This window comes from Scleropages formosus, chromosome 5 (genome assembly GCF_900964775.1).
Source record: "Scleropages formosus chromosome 5, fSclFor1.1, whole genome shotgun sequence".
NCBI classification, from domain to species: Eukaryota; Metazoa; Chordata; class Actinopteri; order Osteoglossiformes; family Osteoglossidae; genus Scleropages; species Scleropages formosus.
In genome coordinates this window covers 13,146,425-13,169,623 of record NC_041810.1, presented here as the reverse complement: position 1 = coordinate 13,169,623, position 23,199 = coordinate 13,146,425, and the positions used below count along the sequence as shown (strand labels likewise).

At 47.5% G+C, this 23,199-nt stretch overlaps 1 protein-coding gene across 2 annotated transcripts in view; it reads left to right on the top strand.

The window, feature by feature from the left end:
* LOC108938775 (ADAMTS-like protein 1) overlaps positions 1–23,199 on the top strand; it is an 85,919-nt gene that overhangs the window by 12,629 nt on the left and 50,091 nt on the right. For both annotated transcript variants that reach the window (XM_018759663.2, XM_018759664.2), the window contains exon 2: positions 18,436–18,552. In XM_018759663.2, the coding sequence (XP_018615179.1) occupies positions 18,436–18,552 (117 nt within the window). The remainder of the gene's footprint in view (positions 1–18,435; positions 18,553–23,199) is intronic.

The window sequence follows — 23,199 nt, the reverse complement described above, 5'->3', positions numbered from 1 at the left end:
TAGTTACAGTACTATGAAAAAGTATTGCAATAGCAGCTTTGTGGCTTTACATCCGATCGAAAGCATTTAGTTGCAGTCATTGCAGGTAAAGGTGGGGGAACCAATTCAGGCCCCATTCGAGAACTACCGGAATTTTTGAAAATCTCAAAAAAATCTAAATTAATCAACAAATGGCACGGCAAAACATCTGTAAATTATGACTTTTTGGTAGTTAGTCTAAACTGGTTCCTCCTGGATGAAACCCCCCATGAGAGGAGGGCAGCTTAGGGGACCGGGGATACTCTTCCTACCACCATAACTCCCCACAGATAATCCTCTGTCAAAGCACTCAGTCTCCGCTCTAGAAATCTGACTGGTTGTAAAGACCTTTTCTCAGTGACCTATAATTCCCTCTTTCCTGCTCCGGTGTCCCCTCTTAAAGATTAACCGAGCACACGCTACCTGTGCACCTGCTAGACACATTACTCTCCCGTGACCCTTGGTTGCTTTTCTAATCCCATGGACTAGCCTGCTGGACTATGGCCGACCCCGGAGAGGCGAGCCCAGTACTGTGTCATCATGGGTATCCATGGTGAAGACCCCACTCCTGTTGTCTCTTTACCTGCTTCTTAGGCGCATTGTTAAGACATGGGCTGCAGCTGCTGTTTAGACTGCTGAGTTTTCACTGGAGCTCAACGGAAGTGACCGGAGCTGGACTTGCCTGCCGGACCGTCAGGTCACAGATGTGGGGGCTTTAACATAATCTGGCTCACAGGTGGGACAAGACCATGGCACACTGCTGTTCATTGCAAGCAGTCTCCGCACAAGCTACATTCCAAACAAAGGTTATTTGGATTCCTGTACAGCACTGCAACACATTCTACATGCCATTCAAGGCCAGACACAATGCATCAAACATCCCGAAGTGCACATTGTTTTACCATGAGGTTATTCTGCCCGTGATGAGGATCTCCTGGCCCAAGATGAGGTTGTTCTGGCCAGCGATTAGGATCTCCTGGTCCATAATGAGGTTCTCCTGGCCCACGATGAAGTTAGTCTGGCACCCGAGGAAGTCTTGCGGGCCCATGATGAGGTTCTCTTGGCCTTCCTCAGTACTGCTGAAACACATGGTTAATTATGGAGGCTTCAGCCCTCGACTCTCCAAACCTCAGATTTCATCAACTACCCATAGATGTTGTGTCATGTAAAGACCTCATCTCTCCCCCATGTCCCATGTCCACCCGTACGAGGGTGCTGCAGCCCTGACGTTGAATGACATCCCTCTGAGGAGCGTAGAGGTGCACAAAGGGAAGTGTTCTCGCTTACACGCCCGTTGCTAATGGAGGTTCGCATGGCTGCCTGGTTGAGCTTCTCATTATGACTTATCAGATTGAAACGCAAGACGCCCCCCGTCAATCACGTTTTGTCTGGAATTTCTTTGGAAAGCCAGTTTCATTAAAAAGCTGTATTCAGAGGTGGTTCTTCCACTCAGCAGGACTGCACGTGAGCCCCCTCATGTGGGTTAACCCTTCCATGGCCTGCAGGGCATACTCGTAAAAGAACGGTCCATGTTGAAGATAATGGTCACCACTTATTAGAGCATTAGCGGTGCAGAGTTTCATACGCTTTCCGAAACAATGCGGAAGGGGCAGTTGTGGCCGGATACCCCTGGCAAGGGATGATCAAGGGAGCCAGAGCTGTTGGAGGTCACCGGCATGCTTCTGAAACCCTTTGATATGAGAGCTTTTATCCTCGGAGCTATAGGACGATGAGGTGAATTATTAACTTGAAACTCAAGAGCAAGGGTCACTTTGGTCGACCTTCACCTCGGCACTCATTGCCATAACAACACGCCTCTTCTGTGCCACTTTCCCTTTAGGAACTACTGACCGCCAAAGCAAGTCTGACACAAGAACAACAATTTCCACAGTATTTGTACCACTTGAATGTGCTGTGAAGGACCCTTTTGCGGTGTAGTTCAACTTCTCAGTAGATGTTTTCTATTTAGCCTCAATCTAAAGGGTCAAGGCTGGTGTTAATTTGCACGTTTCCAATTGTTTACATGAAAAACATAAAAGCCACCCCCATGATGGCTGTGGTGCAGTTATCCAGGCTCAGTGGAGCAGTTCAGTTCAACTTCCCTGTATAGACATCACAACAATCAACTAAGTCCCATCCTGATGTGTTCTGTCAGGGGATATGAGTTGATTGTTTTGTAGGCTGCGCAGTCCTCAGTAACAAAAAGATCACTTTGCCCTGCTTGCTATTTGCTGCTGCTTGAGAAGACATCGGTTAATGCAAATTAGTCTTGCTGAAGGATGACTTACACCTGCCTGGTGTTCCTCTCCTGTTCATCCTGGCTCTTCCTGGTTGTCTTTCTTGGACTTATCGTTACACAGAAAGAAAAATTGCCCCCATGACAAAGGGCACTGCACCCCAGAAACCAAAAAGTACCTAGAGAGTAGAAGTTGAGCTTTTCACAGCATAGCAAGAAGTAAAACTCTGGACTCACCAGGAGGCAGCCACTGAGGATTTGAGCAGTGACAGTTGTGGCCACCAGGGGGAGCCTGTTCAGTGTTTGCCAGCCTAACGGAGCATCACCATTAGGTCGGAATTCCTTTGCTCCAAGTCACTTTAGATGCCTTCTGTTGAACCTTGGATGAAGAACACACAGATTGTGGTATATTGTTGTGGGTTCATATTATTTAGCTTGAGAGATGCGGCCAAATCACAGAGTCAGAACTGCACATGTCAGAGGAGACCGTGAGTGAGCAGGAGTAGAGAGGTCAGTTCTTTCAGCTGAAAAAAATGCAAAACAGTATCAGCATCAAACTGGCATCTTGTTCTGCACCATATAAAAGACATAAAAGCATCATCAACAAGAATACAGTAGTAGCCAGTTTACAAACCTTCCCTAATTAGCATAATTAAGCTAGACAGTTACACTGAATAATTGCTCGGGCACAATAAATAAAACTCTGTTGGCCACAGATAATGGCTCAGATTTTGCAGTCTGTCAACTGGGTCTCCGGAGCTTTTGGGGGTGGGGTTGGGGTTCTCCTGGGTGGTCACATGGGCATGTTCCCTGCAGCCTCCCGCGGTCGCACTGTGTGATCTGGAGGGTTCGCACTGGGAGCTGTCCATCCCTCTTGGACACTGCTGAATGTGCCATTGTCTACCACGGCCGGCTTGTGGGTTGGGACGTGATTTTTCTGTGGTCGAGAGGGTGGTTATGGCAGGTGGCACCATCTTGCAGCTGGGGTGCGCTCCAAGTTCAACAGAGGACTGATGAAATGGGGATATGAGAAGGCTGCTTGAGGGGGTGTCAAAATGTCCCCCCAGGGAGAGGGGCCTGTGGCATGATGGAGCCAGGTGGCGTATCTGTCTGTTCTGTACTCTTCTGACCTTTATGTCACCGTGGTCTGTTGTTCCGTTGACCACTGCGCACAGTCAAATGTAGTAAAGTGCACAGTATTATTTTTGTGTTATTAATTTGCCAAAATTTCTTTTACACTTAAGATGCTTTATGTTGCTACGGTGCTCATGTACTACTTTACGATTTTGCGGACTGTCATATGCTTGCAGGCACATGTGTCTGAGTTGTTATTCTGTCTTTGCATGCATAAACACCCCAACCCCTCAGTCGGTCTTCCCCTCAGGAGATGCCCCCCTGTGATGCTCCTGACTTCTCTTCCTGCTGGTCGACACGTTCCTTGTGCTGATCCTTGTTTGGCCCACGAAAACTGCAATGTCAGCGCTTGCATGCAAAATATTCTACGGTGTCACTGATCTGCGAGCATCCCAGAACTCCAGAGCATTTCTGTATTTCACAACTCATGGCTTCTTGGCGGCACAGAGCAGCCTACCCCTAGGGGCCATGGGACACAGTGCTTCTACACCCTGTTCCAGAACCGTTCCCGGTGATTTGGACAAGTGAGTGCTGCTGACATTGAGATTAAAGAGAGAACAAGCCAATTTTTCATTAGAGAACAATTAATTACGTGACACAAATATCAGTGTATTTTAATAACAGTTTTTTCTCGCATCCTCTCTCTCCTTTCTGTCGGATATGAATGGGCATACAGGGGGATATATATGGTGTGCATAACACTAATGCGGCCTTTATAGCATAATTCATACTGCATCTCTGTGTGAATATTTTAGGGCTGACATAACTGGGAGGGACACTATGACCGTTTCCTGATCACATCCAGTAAAAGGCTTGTCCGTAACAAATTGACCGTAAGGCAGTGTTTGCTCTGACAGGGTTAAGTGTCTGGTGTTGACCTGACTGCTGCTTAAATCGGTTGTGCTCTCTCACTTCATGGGCAGGAATCACATCTGGTAATTTTTATACTGCTGTAGTTTTTTCTTTTTTTAAAAAAAAAAAACATTGTAAATGCACTCATTTTTGTTTTTTGTAATTTCCAGTCTTGAAGTAAAATGCATCTCCCTGGGGCCTTGCATCATATTTGCAGGGCTGCAGTCAATGTATAAAGAGACATAGTCACAAATAAGGAATGCACTACACAAGCAAGGGATCAGGACTTTCAGATGGGAACGGGGCTTTAAAAGATGGTCATCTGAACGTTCTGCTGTTGCCCATCTGAATTATTGCCAGAATGGTCTCTCAAAATCTGCAGAAGCTCAACAGTTTGTGTTACAGATTCATTTCCACGTGTGCTGGCTGTGACCATGTGAGTGTTTGACTGGAATCGGGAGGGAAGGAGACCATCAGAGATCTTCAGCACTCTGCAGCAAAACAAAACACTGGGTGGAGGCCAAATCTGAGTGAGATGTTCAGCAACAAAGTGCTCTAAGCGGAACTAAACAAATAGCTGCTGTCACATGTAATGCTACCGTGGAAGAAGACAGGAGCTGCTTGAAGGGTTTGATTAACCACAGAAGAGGCTTTTTGAGAAGCTCCGTGTGCACAGGAAAACCCTCTCAGCACATTCTCACAAATTCCTTCCGTTCAGCTGGGAATTGCCATTTCACAAGAGCCCTTCGGTTGAGCGTTTACCCTGAAACAGCTCCCCAAATGACGGAAAGGTGAACGTGCTGTATAGGAAGGACTTCGATACCTGTGAAGACGACTCATCCACAGTGACAGTCCAAGCACAGCTCTCCCTCTCTGCCAGAATAATGAATACGCTCTGATATGTTCATCAGAGTTCAAGTTTGTGAGGATCAGCAATCAACACGTCGCCACGCACTGGCGGCATCTTGACTGTTTCGTTATGGAAACAAAGACTGTTAGGTGGTTGGCACTTGTGTCTTTCATGTTGTTTGGATTGTCAGTCATCTCGTAATTACAGTGGGCATTGCTTTTGTGTGGCAGGCTCCTTTGGAACTTAGAGTCTTAGGGAAACCTAGAGGAATTAATTTGGTGGCCCTGTAATTGGATGCATTTTAACATTTCCAACATTACTGTTCAGTCTCTGCTACAGGCCTTGTTTTCGTTGGCCTGAAGGGCCTTGAGATTTTAAGTTAACTGCTGGATCAGTGCTGCATCTCAACTGCATTTAAGCCACTGGGATGGTTAGCGTGGTCTGTGTGTACCAGTCACAACTTGGCGGGGGTGACTAGCATGGCCAGGTGTGTGTGAGACCACGAGATGGAGAGGAGGTGGATGTCCTGCTGGAGATGCAGAAGTTTTACCCTTCCAGCCCTGAGTCTAGGTGTCAGGCAGTGGCTCTGATTGCCTCAGGGTCACAGGAAGGGAGTTGTTCTCACTGATATCAGGACTGAGCCACTCTGAAATACATTATTTTAAGGGCCTCAAATTGTCGTAGGAGAATTCCACTGCTGTCGTTTTCCCACCAGGGTTCTTTCTGACTGCCTGGAGGTTGGATGATGGGCGCTGGACCTGACCTGTCCTGGCAGGTGCTCAAGTGGTTAAAGCAGGAGGGGCGAGCTCAGTCGAGCCACTGGGGGGTGCGGGGCAATAGAGTTTGTTGAGGCACCAGGATCATGACTTGGAAAATGTCTAATATGTCCGTGAATAATTGCAGGGAGTTGGTCAGCAGTTGAAATTCAGGACAGGGTTGAGCTAGATGCAGAAGTGTGTTGGGAAGTGTGCAGAGCACAAGGATGGAGCTCAGGGGCTCCTTGCTGTCCTCATATTGGGTTCATTGGCTGCCCTGTTTATCACACAGCCAGGGACCACCCACCCCTTTTCTCTCTGTCAGTTTGTCACCTGCTAGACATTAGACATAGATACAAGTGTTGTGTTAATGTTCTGTTGTGCCACTTATATAATAAAGTGAAATTTCTGGTGGTTGTCAAAATGATTTTGCTGAATCTTGGGCCTTTACTTGTAATTTAATACAGTGATATCAGCCTTGAATGTTGGGGCAATCCAGATTTCTTGGCACGTGTCATCTTTGCAGCCTGCATTTATCTTCTCATAGGCTAATAATCACTAAGTCTAAAGAAGACAGCGCTTAACATAGATTCTCTCCTGGATCTTGAGCTCATGTGTTGTGCATTTTGTACCAAAACACTTGGAAATGAGAAAATGAAATCCTCCTCTGTCCTTCTCCTCCATCTGAAATCGCTTCAGAATCCACACTAGCAATACATGTCTCGATCACAGTGCCACTTTAATGGCTTGTCTTGTTTTTTTTGTAAAGTTTTTGCTGCTGTCAATGCTGCGTCCTGTGCAGTCCCATTCATGGAGTTGTCCAGCTGTGTCATTAAACGTGTCGGTCTAAGGCAGAGCCCTATTCCAGGTTTGCAGACTAGACTATGGGCCCTTTAAGAGCCTCCTGTTCAGTGTGCATGAGCTTTAAACAGAGACACAGGATTGTCAAAGCAGAGCTTGATGTCCAATACCACCATTTTTCTGGTTCAAATCACTTTGGTACAGATCTCTTTGAGACCCTTGTTGTAAGGGATACCCCTGTAAGGAATTCAGCAGCTCTGAGGGATGGAGGGAGTTTGATTCACTCCTTTAGAAACAAAGCTGAGAACTGATGGGCTTTTGGTTCTGGACCTTTGTGAGTGGACCACTGTTATATCAAAATGCTAGTATGAGGTTCATTTAATCCAAAAATGTTCTCTTGCCAATGGTCAAAAACCCAGTTTGGCCACCTAGGAAGCTCTACCAGAAACACTTCCTCTCACCATTGGTTACACCTCTGCAATTGACTGACTTCCCATTTAAAGATGGCCTGGCTCACGTCTTGTGCTTCTAGGATAGGCAGCAGACAGCCGTAACCCTTCATTGGACAGGCAGCTATCAGTGATTGACGGATGGATGGATGGGTGTTCTGCCAGAGACATATAGCCTCTGACCGAGAAGACTGCATCTGACTTTAGCTGTAGGGTGGGGGGTTTTGAGGGGTGAGCTTCAAAGTCCTTTTCATTGAGTTGGAAGTGGTATCATAACTAACACTCTCTAGCACTGATGCAAAAACAAATCAGCAGTCATTCATCATCGGCCGCAGTTGTCGTCATGAAAAATAAATGGCATTTGTGTCCTCAAGAGGGTGTGATATCAGATGCAATGGGGTGGATAATGAAAACCAGGCCGAGTAGAGAATTTCTCATTTCTCATCTGCAGCTTGAAAGGCCATTGTGGATGATCTGATGAGAAGGTCACAGAACCACATTGATGGCACCATGAATACGGAAGACTTGTCTTTCCAGGGTTTTGTGGTGTGGTGTCCAGCTGACTCACTGCTGTTCTGACAGTGTCCTGTGTTGAGTCTCCAGCTTTATGGTGGTTGCTCGATGTTTGTCCTCTGGCTGACTTTACACAACTGTCACAAGCATTTCGAACACCTGGACATCTAATAATATTTTAAAATAGAACGATCTGTGATTTAAAGTAGGAGACTGTGTTTGCTCCAAAGCTGAATGGTCTGTGCTAGCAGCAGAGAATGGACTGAGCCTGAACATGTACCCACTGGCACCAGAGCTTTCGGTGTCAAGCAAGAAGTGACATAAGCACTAAGCAGCAGCATCCACAGTGTTCTGCAAAGTTCTAGAGCTGGCTCATAGTCTCACCCCTCTTCACCGCAGGGTAGCCTCAACCCATCATGGTAAAAACCAACCTGGTGCCAGACCATGTTTGCAGCCAGACTGGAAGTGATGTCATCCTCTGAATTTGATCTCTGCTGTCCATCCCGCTCCTTTATTGGGGTAGCTTTACCAGTGGTTTCCATTGCCTTGCCCAGGGACAGTTGGTAGCATAATGGTAAGAGCTACTGCCTTTGGAGCCAAAGATTGCAGGTTTGAGTTCCACCTTGAGCTGTAGTACCCTTGAGCAATGTACTGGCCCTAAATTGCTCCAGTAAAATTACCTAAATGGATAAGTAATTGTAAGCTTGTGATAATTGTAACCTTAACATTACAAGTCACTTTGGAGGAACGCATCAGATAAATGTAATGTCTTGTTTTGACAGACTTCTTTTTCCTCAGCACATCCTTCAGCTGACCCAAGTGCCTTGGATCGCTCTCTTTGAAGTTCATTCTGGCAAATTCTCCTGCCTTCCACCAAAATGTTACCAACTCACCCACCTTGGGCTTGTCCGGTGGCAGTTGTGAGCGCTTTCCTGAACGGCACCTCGCGGTGGGAAGCTTGAGGCTCGTCTGCGCAGAGATGCATTTAGCTTGGCGTTGCAGAAGCAGTGGCCACATCTTCATTCCTTTCAAATGATTAGCGTCTATCTGCTGCTTGGTTTGAAAAAGTGGTCAACTTCCAGCTCTGTATAGCCCAGACAGCCCTAAATCGAGGGGCTTTAATGACAACGGCTGCCTGTAACCACTCGTCTGCTTAATTCCTGCAGGCCTAAGGACCGGCTGAGCTGGAACTGGATCTCCTTGCACTCCTGGATTTGCCTCAATTTGATCATGAGACTACTTCTCCGGGAGTCGTTGCTTCCAGGCACGGTGCTCGGGTTTCCCACTCATCCCATGCTCAGAAAGCACTCAGGCTGCCTATCTGCTCTTTAGCAGTGGCACATGTGCTGGCATAAGATATACATCTAGGCCAGGTTTCTAAGCTGTCAGGCCCTGTGTGGAGGTCAGGGTTAAATACTGGGCGTTAAATGTAAAAGCTTTCATTGGCAAAATGTGGAAAGTGTTGAGGGTCTGGCCCCTGGCGTTACAATCACTGAGCTACTGTGTTCTTCCTTCACACCCATATTTTGGAATGAGTTTAGTCCTGGGTTTAATTTTTTCCATCTATTACCTCCTATAGTCCTCATTCTCCTTCTGTGTTGAGTATTGCTGGGACACCTGGAGAAAATACCTAGTATGCATGTTTTTTGCGTGGCCATTACTCCCAGAAGTGCAGCCTCTCCTTCCTCCGGAATTATCAGCCACACCTGATTGATGAGGGCCAGGTACAGGGATTCTATTTACTAGAACTGGCAGAGGACATGACTGCATCGCACCATGTACCACCTCACCTTACTATTCCCCCCTTACCCGGCACTCCCGGCGTACCACAGTGGAATACCGTCCGTTTAAGAATCAACAAGTATGAAAACAGTATTGATGAACATATACTGTGCTGTGTGAAGGAATTGCCTTCAAGGAACCATGGGGCAGGTACATACGTTGATGTGTGCAGTCTGAACATGTCAGGGCTGTCGGTGATGCATTACCCACCACTGGCTTTATGAGTCTCTCCCCCATGCTGCCACCGGGCAACTCAGTGCTGTGTTGATGACCTGCTCCGCACCGTGGTAATATGAATGCTGATGATCATTTGCGGTGCATCATGCCTCACTGGGGAGAATAACTGGGGCCCTGGGGGACAAAGGGCAGCTGTGGTAATCGGGGTGCTTGTGGGTCAGGAGTGTAGGGTTTGACTTAACGGCATATTTGTTTTAAGATGGAAAACATCTGTTGGCTTGACAGCTCGAGGGGAGAAAGACACATATTAAAGTCTCAGCTTTAGCATGGGGCACTTACAAAACAGCTCAGTGTCTCTGGTGTTGGAGAAAACACCATCACAGCCCTAGGAGTCATGCTTCTTTTGACTTTTTGCACTTTGTAATAACTGCTTATTTTATGATGCCAAGGGTCTGTTTGCTGCCCAATATGGTAAGAGAGTGTCCGTGGAAATAAGAGAAAGCAGAAAAGAGCATTTTTACAGATGGGCAGAAGATGGCATAGTGGTTAGAACTATGACCTTCCACTCATAGGACCTGGGTTTGAATCTCTTCTCCTGCTGTAGAACCCTTGATCGAGGTACTTACCTCAAACTGAAACAGCTGTATAAATTAGTAAATCATGGTAAGTATTATAACATACAAACCTTATAACCTGCTTTGAAGGAAAGTGGCTGCTAAAGGAATTAATAATAAAAAATGGGAAGATAGATTGGAAACTTGTCTGAATCTAACACTTTCTACAGTGCATGTTTACCAACCATTCTTGGCTTTTCATGGATCCTCTTTTCCCCCAGTGATGTATCACAAACTGCAGTAAGGCACCTTACATTTTCTTAAGTCAGATAGGCACACACACACACACACACACACACACACACACACACACACACACACACACACACACACACACACACAGAGTCTGAATCGCTTGCCCCATACAGGGTCGTGGGGAGCCAGAGCCTAACCCGACAACACAGAGTGAAAGGCTGGAGGGGGAGGGGACACACCAAGGACAGGATGCCCATCCATCATGGGGCACCCCAAGTGGGACTCGAACCCCGGGCCTACCGGAGAACAGGACCCGGTCCAACCCACTGCACCACCGCACCCCCCTCTAAGTCAGATACATCAATATTAATAAAATCATTTGAAAAATACTGCTTTTAGTATATTAAAATAGACTAGTGGAATGTTTTCAAAAGTTTAAAACTTCTGTTCAGCTTTTGTCTTGAAAAAGTTAACTGTATACCAAATGCCTTTTTATGATGATGTTAATTGTGATGAACGAAAAGTTTGCCCTGTTATGTAGTCCTGGTCAACCAAGGAGTAGTGGGACCTGGAATGAAGCAATTGTGTGGCTTTTGAATGCATCCAGTTTGCAGTTTCGATGATCCATGGGCAACCTTAAAGGAAGATTTAGTGTTCCAGTGTTCACTTTAAAATAAAGAACTGCAGAGTAATGCATTTGTGATTCCGAGTCCAAGCCGCAGCCACAAAAAGCTCTTTCCAGTCATCCTTCCATGGGTTTGAAAGGTCTGGATGATTTCATCCTCGATCAATCAGATATCTTCATGGTCTCCTCTCAGATATGTCATTTGACCAGGATATCACATCTTACATCAACCACACTTATATTTTGAAACTGTGCTAGTGATGAACGAAAAACCCTAAGATGCATTGTGGATGACTGAATTCCTTATGTCTGTACTCATGTCTCATATCAGAATTTCTTCCCCATGTCCAGTTTCCTCTTAATCACCATATACCAGTGACTTCAGAAGCAGCTCAGGTCTTCTAACTTAGTTCAGCCTAGGAACACTGGTAAACTGCAGACATCATTACAAAACATTTACTGTCTCAGTTACGGCAGATGGCACCTCTGATCCACAGCTGGGGCATAAATGAATAAACGGTGTTTGACTTCTTAAGTATATTCCCGAGTATCTTTGCATGTCTCTCCGTGGCTCACGAACTGAGGCGGGAAAATATACAAACAAGCTGAAATGGAACCCAGAAATCCAAAATTGGCCAAGGAAGACTGCTGTGTTGTTTGTTTTCAACGAGCGCTCAAACCTTTTCACATATGGCATGTTTTGCTACGGCTTTACAGTGGTGTGACTCTGTTGTCTCCTGCTCTGCAGTTATATGGTGCAGCGCTATAGGAACCAAAAACTCTTAAAATGCTTCAGTGATCTCAGCAGGAACCATCTGATGCAAAACTCCCAGTCCTGCGTTAACCCCTGTTCTCTCGCAGAGGACTCATTCTGTTAACCCTACTGACAGATCAGGACTGACTTCCCAGCCTGCCCTGCATCAGCATATTTGTGAAGATCCAAGCTTCTATCATCTTGTAGGTCCAAGTGGAGAAGAATGGGAAGATTTTGTAGTGCCATGTACTGAGATGACTATTTTGGAACCTGGTAAATTATGTAACTTGCCCAACAATGTCGATGCCTGCTTGGTACCGCCTGTTATTTTAAAGCCGGTTGTCTTGTTTAGCTGTGCTCATTTGAAGTTTATGATTCTTCAAATAATTTACGTTTAATTTGCCGTTTTCATTCATTTGCCACAAATGAGTTTGTAAACTGCAGGGTTGGGCAATTTCTTGCTATTAATGGCATCAAATGGAAATGCGCCATCAAACTACCAGAATGGATCTTAACGTGCTGCTTTGCTCAGATGGTTGTTCTCTTCATTCAGCAAGTTTACACAGCTGTGGTGCTGCTGCTAATGTTGCATTTGCCAGGGGAATTCAGCTTGAACGCGATTGCCCATTTTCCTGTACCAGTGTATGCGTCAACTGTGTCAGGGTTTCAGTCGTTCATCTATGAATCTGGGACATGGACCGTAAACTGTAACCCAAGGTTCACCCACGAGGTTGTTTATCTCTTGGACTCATTGTTTGGAAATGAATCAGATGGTTTCATCACACACGTGGAAGAGTATGACCTCTCACCCCTGTGACTTCAATATTGTGAATATGCCAACATGGATAGGTTGCTTGTGGTTGAAGGTCATGTGTAAAGGTGACAGACACTTCACAGAGGAGGAGCAGCTTGAGGAATGCGTCCAGGTGAACCCAAGACAAACAAGCTAAAAGGTACAAGCACGCTAAAGAAGATCTGCAGAGCTGGAGCTGCCATGTTTCCACTTCAGGTGCCTTCCCTCATGCTTCCTTTGCCATAACAGGACATTGGTTTGAGGACGTGTGTCTTTTCGGCTGCTGGCAGCCTCAGCAGACTGAATTGCTGGAACCAGACCTTAAACAGAGTCCACCCAACATCACAGCTGAAGAGGAGGCAGTCGTGTAAGAGGGAACATTGAGGAATTGTTGTTGAAAGGTTGAGAAGGATGGTGAAACCTCGACAAGGAATGTTGTGCAGCATCGGAAGAACTCCAGTGGTGTCCATTGGTTGGCAAGATAGGACCATCCCTGGCTCGGCGTGTGCACTGGTATCAACAGGCATGTAATCACATCTCTGCTAAATTCCCCTGGCGAGCAGAGCAACAACAGCTCTGCAGCAGCTGTGTCAACTGTTTGCGCAACCCGGCACATTTCACTGAATTTTAGGAGCGCAACGACACATTCCGTGCGAATGGCACTACTGGGGGAAAGCTTTTGCTGTCTTTTTTTCTGAGCAGCTCCTGGGGGTCATCCATTCTCCAAGGCTCACTCCGCCTGATGGCGTGGACAAAAGAAGAAAAAAACCTGGCAAAGAAAGAAGGTGTGTTTTCAAAGGCTCGATGGGGAAGAAGGAGCATATCGGATAACTAAACAATCTGTCAGGAATCAGAGAAAGCGTTGAAAAGGGACTTTCGGCGCATTCGCCCGCTCAACCAGCGCGTCAGCAAGTGCGGCGCTTGAAGTGCAAATTGTAACCAGGAGATGTTTGTATGGGAGGGTGTACAGTTGCCTTGGGCAAGCCAAGTGCCCGTCATGGCGGGACACGTAAGCCTTTATCAGCGCTGGGATCAGGCGCTGCCGGCACTTTGTTCTGCAAATGAGTAAACATTAAGGCATATAAATGTTGAGCCGCTGTTTCCTTGAATTGAGTAAAGAAAAAAAGCCTCTCCTGTACAGCGTGGTGTGGGGCAGCAGCTGAGACTTCCACAAGGAGAGCAGAATGACTTTTTGCCGCTCAGCACCGTCACACACCTCACACCAACCATCTCCGTTGACCAAGCGTTGACCATCGCTGCCACCTCCAACCAACCTTTAAGGGTGTGTAAAAATCAAAGCATGCTCTTATCACCACGGCAGAGGAGATCTGATCCATCAGAGCCCAGCTTCTGCCTTCCTTTGTCATTTCTGAGAGCATGGAGGCCCAATTATGATATCGGGTTGATGTTATTACTGCTAGTTGAGAGCTTTGAAAGGCCTCGCTGGCCTGGATTGCCCCACTCCCACCCCATCCCCCGTCCGTTCTTTTGCACGCTTTGAAACCCGAATCTGCTGGAAATGAGTGAAACGGTAGGCCTGGTACTTGGTAGGCTTTCTCCCATATTGCTTACACGTGCACACAGTGAGTGGAATATCACACACACAGAAAAGGGAAGGTTCAGTGGTGCTTGATTTTGGCAGTCCAGATGAGGTGTCGTGGTTTTATATCAAGGGTTTCAAGCTGTCATGCCAGGATTCCCATACAATAAGTCTGTCACTCCTGGATGAGCTCAGTCCCTTCCCACAACCCCCCAGGGCTTGTAAGCAATAGCCATCTGGCTCTTTCAGGATCTGTGGTTGATGTGGTTGGAGGATCTGCTGGGTTTGTATACCCAAAAGGGAGCAGAAATGCCAGGAGGGTAAGGATCTGGACCCCAGTTAACACGGTGCCAGAGGTCCGCCGAATGAGAGATGGTCCAGGTATTGGTTCAGGGTAATGTACTATCAGTCTGTTTACATAAGCACAAAAACCTAGATGAGATGAGTTTCCATGTTGGAACATTGCTCACCTGTCACCCGTTTGACCAGACCAAAAGTTTCAGCCAGTTTTGGGCCCATCACCGGGTTTCCAGGTAACCCACTCAAGGATAAACCCTGATGCTGCGGCTGAATTACTGCAGTGACAGTAGGGGTGTTAGAAGTGGAAAATAAAATGAAATAACTGCCACGTGACTTGGCATGCAGCATTCATGTTAGATGGTAAAATTGCTCTTCACCGGGAAGTAATTTTGAGGTTCTCTTAAATCCAGTGCGCGCAGCACAAAGGGTGATGGTGTCACTTGGGTGGAGAAACAGCAATAAATGATCTGTGACATATCTGTAGAATGTAGGAGGAAACCAGAGCACCTGGTGGAAACCCATGTCAACACAAAGAGAACATGCAAACTCTGCACTGACTGAGCCAGTTTCGAACCTCTATCCAAACACACAGCTCAAGAGGCTCCTGAGGCAGTGGGTCCTGTCCAATCCCCATTTGTAGGCAAATGCAAAGCGGCATGTCATACAAATGTCATACAGAACAAAGGATTTGGAATTAAAAATTTGGCTATGGTGTTTACTCAAGTGGTTTATTGTTATTTATTTATTTATATCGCAACTTTTGTCCAAGGCTTGGCCGAGTGAACCACACGGTCCGTGTCCGTGGGCTACCGAAATTCTGCCCAGATGTGCCAATGCTCTGTGTACTTCTGGGCTCATCGGCATGCAGGACAGGTCAGCGGTGAAAAGTCCCCAATACAAGAAATCAGTGCAAATGTCAGCTATGAGGGTGTTTCAGGGGACAAGAAAAATCACGTTTTAAATCTCAGAAAAAATATGTTTGGCCTTTTAGGACTTGTTTCTTCTCTGGTTATTTATTTGTCTGTGCTTTGTTGTTTCTATTGGATCAGGCTGTGTTGTTGATCATAGAAAGTGTAGATATGAATTAGGAACACGAGAAGTCTTTTTGACAGGCATTATAATAAGGTTTGTATAATTTATACCTATTGACTGTTATATGGGGGCGCGGTGGCGCAGTGGGTTGGACCGGGTCCTGCTCTCCAGTGGGTCTGGGGTTCGAGTCCTGCTTGGGGTGCCTTGCGACGGACTGGCATCCCGTCCTGGGTGTGTCCCCTCCCCCTCCGGCCTTACGCCCTGTGTTGCCGGGTAGGCTCCGGTTCCCCGCGACCCCGTATGGGACAAGCGGTTCTGAAAGTGTGTGTGTGTGTGTGTGTGTGAGATAATGCTGGGTATGTCGGGGTTCTGCGGTCAGAGTCGTTCTGATCAAGGTTCACAAGGGAACAGGAGTCAATGATGTTACAACGTGATGTTGGCTCCAGTGCGCGGAGACAGCTGAAGAACTGTCCTATCGGATGTGGATGGCGTTGGCACAGGTGTGAGTGGCAGATGTGATGTGGGCGGAGTTGACTTGGGAGGTGGCCTATGGGATGTGGACAGTGTAGGCTGTGCGGAGATGGCCAGCGTGATAGGGGTCACGGATGCGCATTTAGCTGCGAGGCTGAACTTTGGCACGTGAGCATATTAGTTTGGGGCAGAGCTGGCTCAGGTGATGTGTGCAGAATTGGCTGGAGAGTTGGGATGTGGACGGAGCCTGCATGGGCGAGGATGGCTGATGTGTGCGGAGTTGGCTGTGGATCCATACCGGAACCGGAGAACCGATTTAATCTGTCGGGGACTTTTTTTTGAGGTCCTGGTTCTGGAATTAGATTTCTTATGGGGTTGAAACAGAGCTGGATTAGGGCTGGAATTAATCTGTGGGGGCACTGGGGAAGGGGAGCCGCGGAATGCCTGGACACAGGAAGCCCATTATGCTCCGGATAGCAGCCAGGCTGCGGTCAGTGCCAGCGCTAGCGAGGAAAGGCCTGTCCAGATGCAGCTGCTTTCAGTGCTCTGCAACTGCACTCAGTCGGTCCTCCTGCTTAGTAGTTTACATGTTCCAGGAGTGGGGTAACCCCTGTCGGGGTAGTGATAGGAAATTCCCACTCCTGTCTTGTTGGTATAGGTGTCTGCCAGTCACTTCTGGGCAGAACATCAGTCCTCCAAGCCTGTTCCAGGAAGGGGGGGTGGAATCACACTCCGTGGGGTTCGCTGTTCTAACACAACAGGTTAGCGACGGAACAACCTTGCAGTGACTGAGACAAAATTGGACACAGGCTGGACTCACACTAAGGAGAAATAAATAGTATTCTCATGAGCGTTGGGCATAGTTAGAATTGACAGAAAGCGTATTTTGTTTCCTTCTGGGGGGCATGGTGGTGCAGTGGGTTGGACCAGGTCCTGCTCTCTGGTGGGTCTGGGGTTCGAGTCCCGCTTGGGGTGCCTTGCGACTGGACTGGCGTCCCGTCCTGGGTGTGTCCCCTCCCCATCCGGCCTTACGCCCTGTGTTGCCAGGTAGGCTCCGGTTCCCCGCGACCCCCTCTGGGACAAGCGGTTCAGAAAATGTGTGTGTGTGTGTGTTTCCTTCTGGTCAATTCCAGTTTTTGTCCACTTTTGCCTTTGTCATCGTGTTGTTGTGTGTATACTGCTATAACCTCACACAGTTTCTTTCGGGTCTCATAAAGTTCTCATCCATTGATCGATCAATCAGAAAATCATTCATTCATTCATTCATTCATTCATTCATTTGTTCATTTGGTAAAGATCTTCGTGAAGCCCAAGCTGCCAGTTCCAGTCCACTTCTGCTTTCATTGAGTCCCAGTGGCGGGAGGTTGATGAACCTGGTTTGCTCGATAACCAGCATGTGCTGTAGCAATAACCACAGCTATTGGTAAGAAAGCAAGAACAGGTAGCATACAAGGGTCGAGAGTGTGAGGTGCTCACTTAGCCCCTGTGCCCAGTGTCCATGTGCCAGGCCGTGACTCTTTGTGTGTGTGTGTGTGTGTGTGTGATTGCCCACAACATGTGTGGCTGCCTGCTGCTGACCTCTCTTATGCCCCAAGAGGACACCAACATGCTGATTGATGAGGCCCGGGTGAGGAAAGGCGTGAGCTAATCGGTTGGCGGATGGCGCAGAGTTTTACGAATTAGCTCAGGTCCCATTCGCCACCCACTGGCTCCGGGTGCCCTTTCCCACAGCTGGGCAGGCAGTGTTTTGCAGTGATTTCCTAGCAACATAGTTTCTCTTCCACACTCCCATGCAGCCTGAGTGCGGCCCTCCGAGGCCCATGGTTATCCTCGCTCGTTTCAGGGCTTTTATGAGCTGGAAAAAGCAGCTGACACCTATGCTGAACTTCTCCGAGAGTCACTGGTGCCTTTAACGGGCCCGATCCCCACTATCGACAGATTCCTAAGGTTGAACAGGACGGCGTGTGAGCTGTCCGCTACAGTCCACACGTGCGCGCGTATTTGTGTGTGTTGTAAAAATGCTTTTCACCAAGAGGCTTTGAGAACAAAATCACATTTTCATAAATCTGTTTAATTGCTTGTGTCAACACCCACAAATAAAATTGTTGTGAAATTTAAGCTATCTGGACACAGACAGATTTTTTTTGTCAGTAAAATATTGCTTTCTGGATTTAAGTGACTTCTGGAGATTTATATTTTTCTTTAGTTGACAAAGCGTTGCATAATTGTTTATAGTCTACATTTAATTCTTTATTACTTTTACGCATTTGTATCACTGGGTAATTTTCACTATATCAGTACCTTGATCAGTTGTAGTACACCAGGAAGGATTTTAACCTGGGTCTCGAGTGGAAGGCGGCAGCTCAGTCCACTACACTACCTGTAATCCTAGTTAACAGCAGAGCTTCTCCGCAGCTTGTACTTGAAAGGTGTTTAGGGCAAGATATAGACTCCGTGTGTGTGCGTGCATGAGTGTGAGGGAGACGGACAGATATTCCTAATTTCCATCCTCATGAATTCTGTTACCGTGCTTCCATTTCCCAGGTGGCAGCAGAAGGCGATGACCAGAAGGTGTTCCTGAGGGAATTCACGCTGATCCGACGTGACCACCTCCCTGAGGAGACTGCCGAGGGCCCTGGGGGCCACAAGCCTGATGACTCGGTGAGTCTCATCCCCAGAGCGGTGGGTCAATGCGGCTGTTGCCTTGCAGGTGGGGTAGGGTCCAACGGGGCCTCAACTTGTTATCGCCATGGCAGTGGAGAGTCTGCCGGGTCTAACGCTGCATCATTGCCGTGATCTGTTCCTCATCCTTGTTATTGGTGAATAGCGTCCATAAAAAATAGGATTCCGAGTATTTTATCGGTGTGCTGCAACGCTGCTTGCTGACAAATGATCCTCAGTAAAATCTGTGGAGTTAAGTCAATGCTGAGGGAATTAATTTGATCCCACCGTGATCATGCAGGAGCCAAATAAACCAGGAGCTGATTTAAAGCAGCTGATTTTATTGCAATTCTGTTCGAAGCACAGAATGAGGCGTGGCGAAGGACACGGCAAGACAGCACGGTCACGCGTGTCTTAGCGCCGCAGGTATTACGCAGTGCAGCCGGCAGCTGCCTTAATAACCGCATTTAATTATGCAAAGGACGTGGCAGACGGCAACGCGACATCCTAATGAATCAGCGCGGCGCCGTATAAAAACGGCACAGTTTGTTTGCGCGCATTTCAGTACTGGGCTCGCAGCTCCGCTCGGCTCGCGCTCGGCCTGCTGCTTCAGCACGGCTCGCCTCAAAAATGTCAGTGGGGGGGCATTGTGAATAAACACGAGAAATTAACTCCAGCGGCGTTTCGACATGTGTTTACTACCCGGGCAAAAAAATGTCCTCCTGGCAATTGTGTTTGTTTATTTAATTTGGTTTTGGAACCTCCAGCGCTTGCCTGTCATGGGCGGTATGCGCGTGTGCTTTTCATTTTAGGAGGGACGCCTAAATGGAGCGATGCCTTTCCCGCAATCTCTTTGGAGGGAGGACGTGTCACTCCCCAGGGGACACCAGGTGGCGTTATGGTTCCAGCTGCTACTCTTGGACTCAGAGGTCCAAGGTTTGAATTCCACTTCCTGCTGTAGTACCCCTGATCAATGTACTTATCCTTAAGTGATAGAATAAAGATTTCCCAGCTGTATAAATGGGTAAATCAGTGTAAGTAAATAAATATTGTCACTTTGGAGGAACGCATCTGAAAAATAAGTAAATGCTCACTGCTCTGGCCAATGTTGGAACGTCAGCCTGCTAGGTTTTCTCTTTTCGGCACAGTGTGGATGGGATTCCTGTACTTCAGAGGCCTTGTCCCCCTTGTCCCGCTGCCTTCTGATTGGTTGAGAGATGACGCCTGGAGACACGGCAACAATCTATCCTCTTGATGCCAGTTGAGATGCTGGCCTTAATGTCACCTACTGAAACAGGGATCTTCTCCAGCTGTGACTTTTTTTGCTTTGCTTACATTCATTTATTTTGCAGTCAGTTTTTTTCCAAGGCAGTCTACAGTGATTTACCTATTTGTACAACTAGGTAGTTTTTACTGTATCAATTCAAGGTTGGTACCGTAATCAAGGATGCTGTAGCAAGAGCTGGATGTTGAACGCAGCTTCTTGGACAGCTCTGCCCAGTACGCCACCTGCTGCCTGCTGCAAAGAGCACAATCATGAACCATGTGGCAGATGACAAGAGTGCTGTGTGGTCCTCGCTTCACACCCCGGTCGTACAGGACAGTTAATCATGTGATGGACCATGAAAGCTCACCCACCGGTTATTGCAGCGGAGCGAGAATTTCCTCAGCAATGAAACCCCAGGGCCCGGTGCCCTCTTTGTTCCCCAGCTCATAACTGCTGAATGATATCAATGGGATTCGTATTGTGAGCCGAGCTCAATCTGGAGGAAGAGCCTTTCAGACGACTGACAAACTGTTCCCATTAACGCAAATGCAGCTATTTATTTTGGCACGGCTTTCAAAGTTAATAGAAGTCTCGGATAATAAACAGTTTTAATAAAAGTATGGTGCGTATTGTATTGCATAACATATACGAAGTGGAGTTATTGCAAGAGCGTGTTTCTTTTCATCCTAGAAAGAGGGTCGGAGTCGATGGAGCAAGTAGCTGTTTGCTAATAAGCACGTGCCTTTTTACCTTTGATAAACTCAGGAAAGCTGCACGGAGTGGGTCCGACATTCTGCAACGAGCAAAGTTTTCTTTTGCTTGGATACGCAACTGGATACACGCACGTAAATGTGTACGCACAAAGAAGCACACCATCGCTGCCTCGTGAGCATGTGCGGACAGAAGTGCGTACGCACATAAAGAGGCAAACACGCACGCACGCATGATGTATGCGCGCACCCACATACGTGCGCTCGTACACATGGAAACAGGCGTGCGCACGCGCTCTCACGCTTACGAAATCCAGGGGGCGTCGTTCTAACTCGTCCTCTGTCGCTTCAGAGCGCGATGGCTCCGGACATTTCCGGAATCTTGATTCAATATTGGTGTTGCTTGGAGGCCAACACAAACAGAGTTTAATCAGCCCGTGCCTGGGGCACCGTGAAGAGCTCTCTTTCTGTTCCTGGATGTGTTTCTGGACTGCTCCGTAGAGGCTGCGGCGGGTGGGTGCCGAGCGCTCGGCTCACTCCCTCTTGGTGACAGAGATTAATTGTTTTTGCAGAAAGGAAGTGTTTATCCTGGCCACCGTGGTAAAGCAGTGACATGGACACAGACTTGGGTGCGAAGGAAATTTTTTTTTGTTTTATGAGAAGGATTTTTGGGGAAAGAGAAACTTGTAAAATTAATCAGTAGGTGGCGCAGTGGTTGGTGCTGCCACATTTGGACACGAAGGTACCCAGGTTTGAGTTCCGTTGCCTGGACTGATACGGTAAAAACTATCCTTCTGTCTAAATACATAGGGGGTACCGTGGCACAGCAGGAAAAGCTGGTGCCTCACAGCTCCGGAGACTAGACCTCCACTAGTGAACGGTGCAGAAGCTGACATACAGGTGTTCGTGAGTGCTTGCAGAGCAAAAGAGAGTTGTCAGGTGGTGATTGTGCGTGTGTGTGTGAGAGAGCGAGAGGGAGGAGGGAAGAACAGTATCACATGAAAATGTTGCCACCGGTCCTGTACCATCGAGAGGCCCTCTCCTCCTGAGGGGCACCAAGGTGTGTGTTAAGAGGAATTTCTCACACTCATCATCCCTTGATGTTTCTCTGAACGGTTAAAGCTCCTTAAGAACCCCCTTTACCCCCCCCCCTCCCCCCCAACATCCTAGGAGGGCAGGAATGCGATCAGCAGTGGTACAGTTACATACCCCTAGGGCTGGGAGGATGGACACCTGTGACAGGGGGAGACGTGGTGTTGGCGGACCACCGTGTCGCCCCCGATGAGCAGAGAGAAGAATGACTGCTGGCTCCAGGCGAGGAATGTTCTCTAGTCACCTTCTGTCAGATCCACTGCGGATCACTTTAGTACATTGAAACTGCACTCACACACAACACACACGCACACACACACACCTGAGTGCACGCCTGAGTGCCTGTCAGTCACCGTGTTGACCTGGACCAGACCCCATCAGAAGTTCAGCACTATTCAGTATGGCAGTGCTGCTGCTCCCACAGGTCTCCTGGCAACAGGTGACAGATGAGGGCTCTGTAGAGACGGCGTGTCTGGGTGCCCTGATCCAGGTGTGGAACAGCAGTTGCTGCAGAGATGCGTCGACACCTGAGAGAGGCAGACCGGGTAACGCTGCTGTTCACGATCCAGGCGCCCTGTCTGACACACTCGCTCCGAGAGTGGAATGAAGCCCCTGACCGTCACATAGGGTACAGTCTGGGGTTTCGCTCTTCTGCTCTCCACGGATTAATGTGACCAGTTTCATCCTGATGTTGAAAGTCGAGCGCTTTTTTTCTCTGAGGGCTTTTAAGGTCTGTCATCTGTTATAGCAGCTCAGTTTATTAACTGAAGGAGCTACACCAGTCAGGACAGCCGCTGTCATAATGCTTAGAGCCGTCACTTTGTTTGGTAAGACTTCGGGATCGTGCCGTTGCTCCCACAGTATTATCCTTCATCAGAGTACTTGGGTACTACTCAGATCTATAAATGAGTAAACCAGTAGTTTAGTGTACAAACCAGTGTACAAATCACGTTCTAAGTTATCTTGGAAAAAGGTACCGATGGGACCTGATCACTCCCTACAGCCAGGCAAGAGTACCACACTGATCCACCTGTGGCTGCTTGGTGCTCCCACTCACAAGGGGTGTAAAATCAAAAGTCCTCCGGTTGTAACCCTGATGTAGTGCAGCGAGTCTTCTGTCCCTCGGAGCTACTGAATCCCACCCAGATGGGATTCAGAAGCTGTGAACACATCTCTTTCAAAGTGACTTCTTCTCTGATCTCCTGACAGCTCCGTAAATGAGTCCAACACCATCTGCTATGATTACCTGTGTATTTGATGTTTAAATTTCACTTTTATACAACTACTTGAAGGATGCGAACCAGTGACATCGAGTTTTGAGACAGACGAGCAGTGCTTGAGTAGTCCTGTGTCTGTGTCTAAAGCTCTAGGTCTGTTAGGTCTGTATCTAGGTCTGGTACCCTTTTGTTTACCAAACTGTAAATGTAAATGTGTCAGGTTAATGAATAACTATAAATGTTTATGGGGAGTCACTGAAACGGAATATTTATCCAGCCTCTTTATATAATTTAGAGTCATGGACACTCATCTCAGGTGTTGAATAGGTTTAAAGCCCGTAGAAATGGACCATTTCATCTG